This window comes from Ciona intestinalis, chromosome 1, assembly GCF_000224145.3.
Source record: "Ciona intestinalis chromosome 1, KH, whole genome shotgun sequence".
Taxonomy (NCBI): Eukaryota; Metazoa; Chordata; class Ascidiacea; order Phlebobranchia; family Cionidae; genus Ciona; species Ciona intestinalis.
This window is the reverse complement of record NC_020166.2, coordinates 6,438,825-6,452,347: the sequence shown is the minus strand read 5'-3', so window position 1 is coordinate 6,452,347 and position 13,523 is coordinate 6,438,825. Positions and strand designations below refer to the sequence as shown.

General features: G+C 41.5%; 2 protein-coding genes across 3 annotated transcripts in view; both read right to left on the bottom strand.

The window, feature by feature from the left end:
* Positions 1 to 386: 386 nt before the first annotated feature.
* On the bottom strand, positions 387 to 4,236 carry LOC100187223. Of its 2 annotated transcripts, none has more exons than XM_002119228.4 (7): positions 4,119 to 4,236; positions 3,339 to 3,438; positions 2,846 to 2,939; positions 2,356 to 2,458; positions 1,836 to 1,940; positions 1,284 to 1,438; positions 387 to 799 (listed from the first exon to the last, which is right to left on the bottom strand). In XM_002119228.4, the coding sequence occupies exons 2-7, from the start codon at positions 3,403 to 3,405 to the stop codon at positions 640 to 642; spliced, it is 684 nt and encodes a 227-aa protein (XP_002119264.1). In that variant the 5' UTR covers positions 3,406 to 3,438; positions 4,119 to 4,236; the 3' UTR covers positions 387 to 639. The 2 variants fall into 2 exon arrangements, with proteins under 2 accessions (XP_002119264.1, XP_026691233.1); XM_026835432.1 differs by lacking the exon at positions 4,119 to 4,236 and adding an exon at positions 3,940 to 4,048.
* A 182-nt stretch (positions 4,237 to 4,418) lies between these two features.
* The window catches only part of LOC100176989, a 10,858-nt gene continuing 1,753 nt past the window's right edge, over positions 4,419 to 13,523 (bottom strand). The window contains exons 3-23 of the mRNA XM_026836866.1: positions 13,278 to 13,517; positions 12,785 to 13,132; positions 12,376 to 12,747; positions 12,232 to 12,303; positions 12,016 to 12,195; positions 11,572 to 11,871; positions 9,406 to 9,541; positions 9,199 to 9,347; positions 8,966 to 9,127; positions 8,627 to 8,809; positions 7,556 to 7,614; positions 7,447 to 7,491; positions 7,164 to 7,370; positions 6,995 to 7,066; positions 6,880 to 6,933; positions 6,750 to 6,812; positions 6,538 to 6,637; positions 5,751 to 5,873; positions 5,409 to 5,489; positions 5,241 to 5,318; positions 4,419 to 5,055 (exon numbers count right to left, since the gene is read on the bottom strand). Of these exons, the coding sequence (XP_026692667.1) occupies positions 4,796 to 5,055; positions 5,241 to 5,318; positions 5,409 to 5,489; positions 5,751 to 5,873; positions 6,538 to 6,637; positions 6,750 to 6,812; positions 6,880 to 6,933; positions 6,995 to 7,066; positions 7,164 to 7,370; positions 7,447 to 7,491; positions 7,556 to 7,614; positions 8,627 to 8,809; positions 8,966 to 9,127; positions 9,199 to 9,347; positions 9,406 to 9,541; positions 11,572 to 11,871; positions 12,016 to 12,195; positions 12,232 to 12,303; positions 12,376 to 12,747; positions 12,785 to 13,132; positions 13,278 to 13,517 (3,284 nt within the window). The 3' untranslated portion in view covers positions 4,419 to 4,795. The remainder of the gene's footprint in view (positions 5,056 to 5,240; positions 5,319 to 5,408; positions 5,490 to 5,750; positions 5,874 to 6,537; positions 6,638 to 6,749; positions 6,813 to 6,879; positions 6,934 to 6,994; positions 7,067 to 7,163; positions 7,371 to 7,446; positions 7,492 to 7,555; positions 7,615 to 8,626; positions 8,810 to 8,965; positions 9,128 to 9,198; positions 9,348 to 9,405; positions 9,542 to 11,571; positions 11,872 to 12,015; positions 12,196 to 12,231; positions 12,304 to 12,375; positions 12,748 to 12,784; positions 13,133 to 13,277; positions 13,518 to 13,523) is intronic.

The following is a 13,523-nucleotide window of genomic DNA, read 5'->3' as shown; positions in this document are numbered from 1 at the left end:
GCCACACGGCGTTCCTGTGATAATTTCAAAGCTTCGTGGTTGCGTTTGCATTTCATATCACCTTTTTAAAACAATACACTGCTGTCACGTAATTCTGTTCGGTATATAATTCGCCTTGTCCCTAACACAATAACAAGAAACGAGAACTAGCTAACGCCACTATCGGCACTGAGACCTCGAGGTCAGTCTAGGCTCATGGCGGGCTCTTACGAGCCCTTTTCAAGTAAGCTTTTGCCCGATCCTGTATCGTGTACTTCTATACCAGAAAAAGGATTAAAACATAGCGAGACATTCTGAATTGTTTGGTCTCTGGATATATAAGCAATTAGTACTACATAGCACCCCGCTGAAGCCTGTATACGAAGTCGGACCAACACGGAGCCATATAACCCAACCAGCTATCCTGTTTATTCAGTGGGGGCTATAATAGCACCTTTTCAAAACAATAGTTTTATATAGAAGAGTGGGGAAAGACGGGACACTTTTATAATATTTTATAATAAACAAATCTAAGAAAGAAAAGGGGCATATTTTTTCATCAACAGTGCAGGCGTATATGAAGTTTATAACATACGCTTTATGTTAAAACAAATCAACAATTTTGCCCCAAAAGGGAATGTATTGCAAAATATACATTATTTATGTCGGTCGTGTCTTTTTAATGTTATTCTTTTGGCTACTTTCCTGTCTTCTTGGTTTTCTGGTGTGATACCCAGAGACGCATCCTTTCGTGTAATCCAGTCTTCCACAGCTTTGGCACATTCCTCCAAACACTCCAATAATTGGGCCAAGATGGAATCTTAAACAATGTACGTGAAGCGTAATATATTCAATTGAATAATGTATAAACGTAAACCTTACTTTGTGGGTTAGTATTTTTAGGATTTTTTTCCTGTTTTACGTATACGGCTGATAATTTAGACAGCCCCGTTAGAGACCACTGGGTCGGAGCAATTGCTGTTAAGCGTCTTCCCCAAGAACATACACGCCCACAATGGTGGCAGCGACGAGCCTTGAACCCTTTATCTCTAGGTTACGGCCATGGCTGTGGCCCCAATATCTCTAGGTTACAGTCTGCAGGCGCGCTAACCACATTGCCACAGCGCCGGCAAAATTGCCTAATATATAAATACTCCACCGATTTTTATGGTGATGATGACTTTGTAGTAAGTTTGTATTATGTATACATAGTGCTAGAAGTAATTAATTCGTATATCTTATAGGCCTAAACGAATTGTCAACTTACAATACAACCAGGTTTATACCCAACAGTATCAATTTACCTGCAAGCTTCTGCTGTATTCTTACTTTCCTTGTAAGTTTTCTTGCAACGATGACAAACAACGTATTGTTCGGATAAAACAGTCTCTGCATCAACTACTGTCATTGGAGCGCCACCATGCGGATCTGCTCTCTCCATTTCTTCTGATTCCGCTAACTGTATAGCAAAAACAAAAAATGACGTCGTATACTGCATTATCTGGGTAATGGTCTGCACACCCAGATGTTCGTGTCAGAATAATTTAAGGTAGTAAAAAATCGAATGTTTACTTCAATTCATTTTTTTTACATATAGTAAGGTGGGGAAGATGAGGCACCTTTAAACTATTTTCTTAGTCCATTTGGTAGTAAACAAACAGCATTTAAAGAATTATAAAACCGTAACCTCACATCTCCCATAGACCGCTGTTAATTGTTTAAAACACGATCAAGGATATTTAGATATAATGGGCTAAATGTGTCTCATCTTACCGCACAGTACAATATATCTACTAAGATCTTTCATTCAAACTGAATCGTGTACCTTAAGTTTTAAGGTTTCATTTTCTACTTACGTGATTTTTCGAGAGCGACGCAGGCAAGTTATTAAAAACTTCCCCATATCTGGAGAGAATGTTGCCTCTATAACAAACGTAAGGTTTCGTGTTGTTTCTCATCACCTGGTGAATTGACGTTTATTATTTTTATGAAACAGATTTTATGCAAAAACTTATTTTTTCCTTTGTCAATATTTATTAGTACGGACTTTATTACCCGAATACATATTATATATAGTACTGTGGGGAAAGATGGTGATTTTGTTTGAAACAATTAACAACGGTCTATGAGGGTCGCGAGGATAAGGTTTCATAATTATTTGAATGTTTTTTGTTTACTACCAAATTGGATGATAAAACAGAATTAAAAGATGTCCCATCTTTCCCCATTCTACTATATGCTTTCTTTACTTTTGAGTAATTCAATTACCTAAAAAAATGTGCATTAAAATGAATCAATCATGCTGCGAAATTTTAAAATACTTCTAATAGTAGCTCTAAGTAAACGCACTGTGCTAAATGTATATAATCAAACAACCTGTTCCAGATTCTTCTTATCTGAATGAAGAGTAGTCCGATGAGCTTGCATGGAAGTTTTTATCCTCCGGTCGTTTTCAACCATCTCACGTTTTAAATCCACTCTGAAATTCTAGTTTTATTATATATTCTTCATACTGCTAGCCATACCATATAAATACTATACGAGTTGATATATAGAGTGAAAAACCTACCACTTCACCACGAACACAACAAACAGATAAACCATTGCAAGTTTAAAGCGAAAAAAATAAGCAAGTTTCACCTTGAACGCCAAAATAAGAGCACTACATAATACAGCTTGTAATAAACTATACAACATATCAACTAAACGCTCAATGCTATGCGACGTTTGCACTTTTGGCGATGTTAAAACAAATTAACATGGGTCTGAAGATGAAGTTGAAGCAAGCCTTGCGTAAATTCCACCCTTAGCAACACGATGATACACTACAGGTAATTAATTGTACCCTAATCCTTTGATAACTTACGTGAAAACATCTCTGGGACTTTTCTGAAGAAACAATCTTCCAGATGTCTTGTGATCTCCAACGCTTTTATAATCCCACTCAGGAACTTGCAGGCCTACAATACATACCAGATATACGAACAGCATGTAGTATTTACATTTGGATACCAGTACCCTTTTAAAACGATTCACAATACTATTGCAATAAACCGCAACAAATTTTGTGCGACGCCTATACGGTTAAAAGCACGTAACTAACTTTCCTGTATTTTCTCGTATAATTCATCCTACTCGTTTTATTCTTTTTGTTGTGTTAGTCTTCCTTGTTTGTTTTACTGAGACGCTAATTTTTAGTTGAATAAAGCTTATATGACCAGTTTCGTTCGTCAAATAGGTTTTCGACACTCATCCTAATGAATTTACAAAATCATTGTTGGACGTACCCATCCGTTTTTAAGCAACGCAGTCTACAGTTACATATCTCAACAGGATAAGATAATAACACTAGCACGTACCTTTACCAATCCCAGTCCCATAGTACGACATACGTGAGAGCTTCGCCATTTCCATGGAGTATTCCATCCCAAGAGCCCACGAGTGTCGCTTCTGCTTTGCCTGTGAATATTATTAAATCAACCTTCTTTTTTTCACTTTTTTCATATCATATAGCAGGGTAGGGGAAGATGGGACATTTATTCGATTTTCTCGTTACATGTGGAAATGAACAAAGAACATTCAAAGAATTATAAAACCGTATACGCGAACCCCATGGACTGTTGTTTATTGTTTAAAACAAGATCAGGATATTTGGATATTATGTGCCAAAGGTGTCCCATCTTCCCCACAGTACTATATAACAAGTATCAACTGATATACAGCAGGGTGGGAGAAGATGGAACACCTTTAGCACATAATATCTAAAAGTCTTGATCGTGTTTTAAACAATTAACAACGGTCTAGGGGAGTCGTGAGGATACGCTTTTATAATTCTTTGCATTTTCTTTGTTTACTACCAAATTGGGCGAGAAAATAGAATGAAAAGGTGTTCCTTCTTCCCCCAACCTACTATATGTTTACATTTTCATAACTGAACTATTAAAACTTAACATAACCTACCATGTTGCATTTATAGAATCTGAATACCTTACTCAGTCAAAACAACAATGACATATATCATTCAACGGTTCTACCAGCACGGCACTAAGCCGATTCATTCTTTCAAATATTATTTTAAAACCCTATGATGTTAGTCAAAACATTGGTGACATGTGAGACCATAGAAAAATCGAACTTACCCTTTCACAATTCGTTGACAACTGGTACACGGGTGTACGTTTTACTCCGCCCAGTTCGCCCCCGAAGAAATAAAAACCCGGAGTGTCAACTTACAATTGTTGAGCGAAACAACAATTGCCGCCTCGGGTCGCTTGCGCTGGAACCATTCGATAAATTAAACTTGTTTTGAAACAGGGAAACATTCCGATCATGCGCTAATTACTTCGGCGCGCCCGATAAGCTGGTGTAAGGCCATGATAATGGAACCTTCTCTGCTGTATAGTCCTTAAACCTAACTGTGTTTTGTAGAATCAGTTGTGTTTTTGATTCGACGCTTAATTTATTTTTCGGAAGAAATACACTTTTTAGATTATAAAAGCAAATTTTCTAGAACACGGTATATTTGGTACAACCACATGATTTGAAACTCATTGATCACTGGAACACTGGGTAGTTGCATGTACACGACACTGCATTGGAACTAAACGTTTAAAAAAGGAAATATGCTGAAGAATAATGCTACTGATTGAAAAAGGAAAGCAATTTGGCCTACGAAAGTTAGCAATGCCGGCCTCACATGCAAATGAATAAGTTTGAGCTATAAAATGTAATTTTAGTCAAAACATACAGCTGATTCGCGTATAACGCATGTTCTTTTCGAAAAGTATTACACAGAAGTCACATTTTATGCAGTCATTCAATGCCACGGCCACCATGAATCCGTGACGTCCGACCCTTCACTCCGTAAGTTAACACGAGCGTGAACATTTTCCACAACATTGTTAATATCCGCGGATCTTCGCTGACGCAAGAAAGTAGAACACTGTCTGTTGCTACACTTTCCAGGTGCTCCTGCGCCACCTTGTGCACCTTTGTAACCTCTTGCTCCTCTTGGTCCTCGCTGCCCAGGACTTCCTGCTGGACCTGGCTTCCCAATTTTAGTTCTACCTTGAGGACCTATATAAAGTTACACGATATAACTTACTTATTATAATTTTTTACAATAAAACGTAAACTCCCCGCAAAGCAAACGTGAATACGAATTACAAAAGACGGCAATTTCAAATTCATGACAGGTAAAGGTAATACAACCCCTAATAAACTAAACAAACTTTCAAAAGACTTCAATAATTATAAAGTACCTGGTGCACCAGGAATGCCAGCTGGACCTTGAATTCCAATACCGGAAGGTCCTCTTTCACCTTTGTCGCCGATGAATCCTAATAACAATTAATTTCATTTCAAAACTCCACGTCTGGCGTGACCTCTTACTACGTGAAGCAGCTATATAGTACAAAAGCAAGTTTTACCTTTTTCGCCTCTAGATCCCTTTGGTCCGGCTAATCCAAGGTAACCACGAGGGCCAACTGACCCCTCGTAACCTTGTGGACCTAAACACAAAGTTGTTAAATATGTCGTAAAGGAATATGTTGTAAGAACACAATAGGTCTAACTTTAAAGGCTCTTTGGTACTGTGGGGTAAGATGGGAAACCGTTAGCACGTAAACCCATATTTCCTGATATTGTTTTAAACAACTACACGGATCTTTTTTAAGTTGAACAATTAACAACGCTCTTTCAATAGCATGTCCTATCTTACCCCACCCTGCTGTATATAAAAAATATTAGTTATCCAGTATATTTGGTCTTACCAGGAGGTCCAGGATATCCTCTCGATCCCGGAGGACCCGGTGGTCCGCGCAGTGATCGAAGTTGAGATTGGGAGAGTCGTCCTGATCGTTCGTACGATCCATGCCGCTGCGTTCGCTCATGCTCTGTGGTGAAACATAGCATTGAACAAGATGCATCAAAACATTTACGAAATATGATGACAAATAGGGGAAGGCAGACAAACAACCGCAGCTGGTTGTACAGGCAACCAAGCGCGCATAAGCCCACGCCCTATAACACGCAAAATCCACATTCATCACATCTGAGTAAATAAATGTTCCAGGCAGAGATCGTGAACTTCAGTTGCTCTGTCATCGAAACAAAACCCTCTATTTCGTAACAATCACACCTTTATTCCAAACCTACGGTTAAGACTTTCAAATGAAGCATAGCAAGTCAGTAACAGTACAGCTTTGAAGTGAAGCCGACTTCAGTATATGCTAAGGTCACTGAGAACGCATTGTATGAGGTGATGACTTAAACGGTTTTAGATGAAAGGTGGAGCTTAACAGGAAACTTTGTCAAACAAAATGTATCCAAAACTCAAAACAAAACACACCGGGCAGTATATCAACACTTCAAACTAGAGGCGTGTTTTGGCTACAACTGTAAGCGCGATGTCTACTAGTAAAAGACACAAACTAAAAAGCATTGTCTTCGCCAAGCTAAACCGTTTATTTCTATATTATGCTCATTTCCTTTAAGCAAGCTGAAAGCGGTAAATCGCGCGTAGCGTTGTTGTGTTAAAGTTGACTTAACGAAACTTACCAGTAATTAACGCTTTGCAAACGGTGCCGGCAATCTCAGCAATATCTTCTCTCGACACCCCAGATCCCCCACCAGATTCGCCTTTAGGGCCAGGAGGACCCTAATAAAACGTAATCGTGATTATTAAATCCAGTTACAATTCATACATAGAATGTAGTTTCGATTATTCAAACTTAATATAAAGCCTAAGCGTAAGGAATGCTTCTACTTACCATTGGGCCAATTTTCCCTCGTAGCCCCATATTTCCAGCAGGTCCAGCTGGCCCTTGAGGTCCCTAATAAAATAATTACGTTAAACCAAATTTATCACTATTATTGCTAAATATTGCAAGTTTTACGTACAACAGGTCCTTCTGGTCCAGGAAAGCCTCGTCGACCTTGTGTGCCCGGTATACCCTATATACGAAATGTGTACAAGTAAGTATTATGGAAAAAGCTCTGAACTAAGTTTTCTTACCTGCAATCCCTGAGGCCCGATGGGCCCAGTATGTCCGGGCATGCCTTGTTCGCCGCGTACACCTTTGTAACCCTGTAAAGATGCATATGCGAGGTTCGTAAAATGCAACACCCCATTAATGTCAAACTAGTAATCCAATAAAAGGCGAATAATATCGTCATCAACAAACCCGTTTTATTTCTTTCAACACGTCTCTTTCCGATGCCCGCAACCTTTTCGCAACTGCAGCGGTCTCTTCGGTCGTTGGAACGCCACTCGTCACAAATCCGCCAATATCACCTCTTCCTGGTGGTCCTCTTGGTCCAGGCGGGCCGGGCAAACCGACAAGCCCCTTTTTGCCCGGGTTTCCTTGCTTACCGCGTGCGCCTGTTTTACCCTTAAAAAGACAAATGTGTTAATATCATAAGGTCGTTAGAATGCGGTGGTAATTATACGAGCAGCTGCCTACGTACCATATTTCCCTTTTCACCTCTGTCGCCCTTGCCTCCCCGTAATCCCTAAAGATAAAGCGAGAGTGATGAGTAACGAACGATATGCATCAGTATTATGGTATAAACTTACTCTTTGGCCAGGTGGTCCAGCTTTGCACTCGCACTTCGCATTTGGTTTTGACCGAGTGCCTGTCATAAACATTGTTCGTTATTACTTATCTCTCCCCGCGTATAAAGAATAATTAAAACCACAAGTCAATAAAAACTTGAGTATGAAATGACTCGTTGATTAAACTAAGGTGTTGACATATGATTAAAGGGGAGAACGAACGTCAATACCACAACATTTGAACATGATTAATGAGATTGCACCAGGCCACACCTGCATTGCTGCATATAGGCGGACCACATCAAACGATAAAATAAGGCCACCCACCGCGTCTCAGATGATTCGATTAATGTAATTACGGACTCAAAGTATTGACCCTTGATATTACAAAGAGCATCCGTACCCCTTTTATAAGGATTCTTTGAACTGGCACAACCAAATTTGCGCTCCATTCGATCGCGGACATTATTTACCGAATGCGCTCAAACAAATTTAATTTATCGCTTTGTCTACAGAACGGCAGCTCCGGGACTGCAGGAGACTGTCTTGGGAAAATTAAAGTTGCCACGCGTACTAATGTTGATCAATAGCATAATGTTGCAAATTGAAGGTAACTAGGCTATATACGGTGAGGTAATAAAGTTTTTGGATCCAAATGAACGCGCAAAGATAACGTTAAAACCGCGAACTAACGGCGCGTCTGACTTCAGCTGCGTGCCAAACCGCCCCTCCGCTGTGCGGTGAGGGAACACAATAGTTTCTACGGTCGCCATATCAGCTTTTATGTTAGGAATGTAAATTCCACAGTGCGGCTGGTAAAAGACGACAGAACGACTTATCAAATTAGCTGACAGTTTGGAGCTGTTTCACCTTTTAGTGCTGTCGGTAACGACCAGAAAGGCGCAAAGTTATTGCCGGACCAGTGCGACCGGGCCTCGCTTTTATGACCCGTGTAAACATATGTCGGTCTCTGTCGTGTTTGCACATATATTCTCAAGCGATCCTTGTCCGCAATCAAACACTTCAAATTATTTTTAAGCAGTGCTGTCGTCTGTGGTATGTTAAGCGCCATTTCGTCACTGAGCAACTCACCCGACTTCTTTCTCTTGCCGTCGGTTTGTTTACAAATCTTCCACTTAATCTTATTTCGGATAGAAGCCAGCTGCTCGTAACCGTTTAGTGAAAATCCGAACTTTTTGCTGGGCTGTGACGTAACCGACTCACGGAACACACCAGAGTCGTCAAGTGCAGCGCTTACCATAAATAACGCGACCCCTGTAATTGGCATTACGTTAATCACCAAAATTGGCAAGTATGTAACTTTCTGGGGACCCAATACTGAATGGTTTCGTTATTAAGGTTTTTTTCACAAAGACATTTTACCTCTAACATTAACAGTCGAATGCAAAAGAGGGAAGTTTAAAATATTACCCGATTCTTTCAGTCGTGTTGCTGCATTAACAACATCACCAGCCTGGTTTGCTTTTGAAATTACCACCACAATCTTCCGCGCATTTTCTCGCACAGCAGAAGTCGAGTTAAAAATCGAGTGTTGCACAAATCTCAATGCCCTGGCAAGGTTCGCGGCTCCATCTGTATCAATAGGAATTTTAGCTTCAAACCATAACACTCCACGGCGTTAAGTCGCTATGATTATAACATACTGGTTGGTTTAATTGCATCAATTGTTGCTGATACAAAATACAACGAAGAATGAGGTCCAAGGTGTAGCAGTACGCTGGGTTCGTCACCGTACTGGACAATACCAAGCTGAGTTTTCTCTTCGTCGCCCTCTTCTCCTCTGGCAGGAAAACTTTAAAAATAAACGATTTTAAAACATAGAACAAATGGTGTTACAGAAGACACGGTACCTTTGTATTGCAAGGTCATATGAGGTCACTAAAACGTTCAGCCAATCACGGAGGTAGGATAAGTCGCTTTCGGTCACCTGGTCACAGGTGTCTAGCAAAAATACAAGTTCCGTCTTCCCAGAGAGGCAAGATGGATCTGTAACAAAATGGAAGCTTTAATATAAACATATAAATCTACGCCTACAGTTTTCTAATATACTTCTGAAAGATATTATTAGTGTTTGCTAAACAACAAGTCGGTGATATATATGTCCGTTTTAAATTTTACTATAACTGGTAAATTATAACTTCAAACGGAAAAAAAAAGACTTTAGGAAGAGTTGACGGTAATTGGGCATGTCGTCGTATCGTACCCGTCTAAGATAATACAATCAGGCAGCTTCGACTCGAACGGAAATAGCAACAGAAAGCGTCACAGTCTGTCATTTGCCTTATACGCCATTTGCGGCCAAGCGCTTCCGCAATGCTTATCTGCATTTCCTGAATCAAATTAGACCAAAATTCTTGCAAGTGTACGATAGAGAATAGCAGCGAAAGTTAAAGCAAATATAGTCGGAATTTCGAAGCGACGAATGATAAACGCGTTTAATTCGACCCTCATTTCAGATCGTACAGAGCTATCCATCATTATTCTGCCTTTGAACACACGAGCAAGGGTACCGCCCAACCGCCAAATACACTTTGCTCAAACTGCGCTAAGACTAACAACGAAGGTCATGTAAAGCAACAAAGAACGGAATGTGCGATAACGCTCATACGACAATCGGCTTTCTCTGAAAGCGGCGCCGTTGATAAAAAGCCGATCGCTAAAACCGCACAGAAATATGCGCTATATGTTACCCAATACAAGAGGCGAAACTGTCCCCTCAAAATTCATCTCCAGTACGTCATCTTCCATAGCAGCCATCTCCTCAAAGTCCATGTCAAGCATCTCATTGCTGACCACTTCGGTGACTATGACATCATCATCTACGTGATGCGTCGCGGCCACCATTGAAATACAGAAAAGAAAACAAAGCGACCTCATTCTAACGTAATTTTAGCATTCAATGTCAAACGACATTCAGCAGTCTAACTGTCTTTGAAACAATTGTCCCTTGAAGAAACAGGCACTTTTTCTCATATCAGCTCAGTGCAGACAAAACAGTTCATGTTGTAGTGTAGACGATTCGAATGGAACAACCTTTTTCACGCACAAATTTAACCTAACGTTCTAAAATCCGAACAAAAGCTGTAACAAGTTAACCCGTTATTCGATTTTTAAACAAACATAGACCATCGGGCGTTTCGATCAGGGTTGCGGTTTTTTAAATTTGCCACACGTGAGACACAAATAAAAGGTCTGAGAGCTAAATCACGCTGTGCGTAGAACGAAACTCACTGCTCGAATCTTTTGTTAAGCACCCGCGATATTTCTATACACCATTGTACAAAGGTGTCCGTATAAAGACATGAAGTGGTTTTGACATAATGCAGCCGTCGACCGTTAAATGGACGAAGAAATTGTTTGAAGCTGTTTACACGACATTACTTAACCACCTTCACAAATATACGAATTTGTTTGCAGTAGATAAGTAAATCAATACTCTGAAGCCTAAAATAATGGCACAGACGATCGACTAAAAAGCTGCGTAAGTAACAACTGTTCGTAATAATGCTATTAACTGAGCGTCTAAACGCTTGCTAAACCCTCGCCCTCAATAATGCGTCAACTGGCCAAGTGGACGGAAACAAAGTCAACATAGCAGATATAATTCATAAGCTATCGGGGCACTGGGACGTATAATTGTTCGTTCCATTGTGGGCTGAGCAGACCACGTGACAAGTAGGCAAATAATCAAGTGAGGATTGAAATGTGGCGCAAAAATTTCAGCAAACTATGCCGACAGTGTTTAACTACCAGGTGGTCCAAAGTTTTTTTTGCTGAAGATAGAATGCGAGTAAACCTGACGGACCACAACAATAAACAATGTAGAAAAAAAAATAGCGACGTGAGGTCAACCAAACAGAACATGCTAAACGACAATAAAATAAAAATATTATAGCAGATATTAGTCAAAACGAAAATGAAATAAAAAAAATATTTAAATACATGAAATCAAATCACCAAAAACAAGCAAGTGGTTTTAAAAAATCAATGCAACTTCAAAAAAATAAAAGTTTTACCTGGAAAATAAACATCTGAGTTGTCCGCGGATCCAGGGACCCGAACACCTGGTTGCCTCGGTACTTCTTCTGGTGTTCGATCACCAGGTTGCCGATCTCTTCCTTCTGGTGTTCGATCACCAGGTAGTCGGTCTCTTCCTTCTGGTGTTCGATCACCAGGTTGCCGATTTCTTTCATCTGGTGAACGATCACCAGGTTGTCGGTCTCTTTCTTCTGGCTTTCGATCACCTGGTTGTCGGTCTCTTCCTTCTGGTGTTAGTTCACCAGGTTCCCGGTCTCTTCCTTCTGGTGTTCGATCACCTGGTTGCCAATCTCTTCCTTTTGGCGTTCGATCACCTAGTTGTCGGTCTCTTCCTTCTGGTGTTCGATCACCTGGTTGCCGATCTCTATCATCTGGTGTTCGTTCACCAGGTTGCCGAGATCTTTCATCCAATGTTCGTTCACCTGGTTGCCGATCTCTATCATCTGGTGTTCGGTCACCAGGTTGCCGATCTCTTCCTTCTGGGGTTCGATCACCAGGTTGTCGGCCTCTTCCTTCTGGTGTTCGATCACCAGGTTGCCGATGTCTTTCATCTGGTGTTCGATCACCTGGTTGTCGATCTCTTCCTTCTGGCGTTCGATCACCTGGTTGCCGATCCCTATCATTTGGTGTTCGATCACCAGGTTGTCGGTCTCTTCCTTCTGACGTTCGATCATCTGGTTGCCGATCTCTTCCTTCTGGCGTTCGATCACCTAGGTAGTCGGTCTCTTCCTTCTGGTGTTCGATCACCTGGTTGCCGATCTCTATCATCTGGTTTCGATCACCAGGTTGTCGGTCGCTTCCTTCTGGTGTTCGATCACCTGGTTGTCGGTCTCTTACTTCTGGCGTTCGATCACCTGGTTGTCGGACTCTTCCTACTGGTGTTCGATCACCTGGTTGCCGATCTCTTTCATCTGGCGTTCGATCACCTGGTTGTCGGTCTCTTCCTTCTGGCGTTCGATCACCTGGTTGTCGGTCTCTTCCTTCTGGTGTTCGATCACCTGGTTGCCGATCTCTATCATCTAATGTTCGATCACCTGGTTGCCGGTCTCTATCCTCTGGTGTTCGATCACCAGGTTGCCGATCTCTTCCTTCTGGGGTTCGATCACCAGGTTGTCGGTCTCTTCCTTCTGGTGTTCGATCACCAGGTTGCCGATGTCTTTCATACTGGTGTTCGATCACCTGGTTGTCGATCTCTTCCTTCTGGCGTTCGATCACCTGGTTGCCGATTTCTTTCATCTGGTGTTCGATCACCAGGTTGTCGGTCTCTTCCTTCTGATGTTCGATCACCTGGTTGCCGATCTCTATCATCTGGTGTTCGATCACCTGGTTGTCGGTCGCTTCCTTCTGGTGTTCGATCACCTGGTTGTCGGTCTCTTACTTCTGGCGTTCGATCACCTGGTTGTCGGACTCTTCCTACTGGTGTTCGATCACCTGGTTGCCGATCTCTTTCATCTGGCGTTCGATCACCTGGTTGTCGGTCTCTTCCTTCTGGCGTTCGATCACCTTTTTGTCGGTCTCTTCCTTCTGGTGTTCGATCACCTGGTTGCCGATCTCTATCATCTAATGTTCGATCACCTGGTTGTCGGTCTCTATCCTCTGGTGTTCGATCACCAGGTTGCCGATCTCTTCCTTCTGGGGTTCGATCACCAGGTTGTCGGTCATCTTCCTTCTGGCGTTCGATCACCTGGTTGTCGGTCTCTTCCTACTGGTGTTCGATCACCTGGTTGTCGGTCTCTTCCTTCTGGCGTTGGATCACCTGGTTGCCGATTTCTTTCATCTGGTGTTCGATCACCTGGTTCCCGGTCTCTTCCTTCTGGTGTTCGATCACCTGGTTGCCGATCTCTATCATCTGGTGTTCGATCAACAGGTTGTCGGTCTCTTCCTTCTTGGTGTTCGTTCACTGGTTTGACGGTCTTTTCCTTTCGGCGTT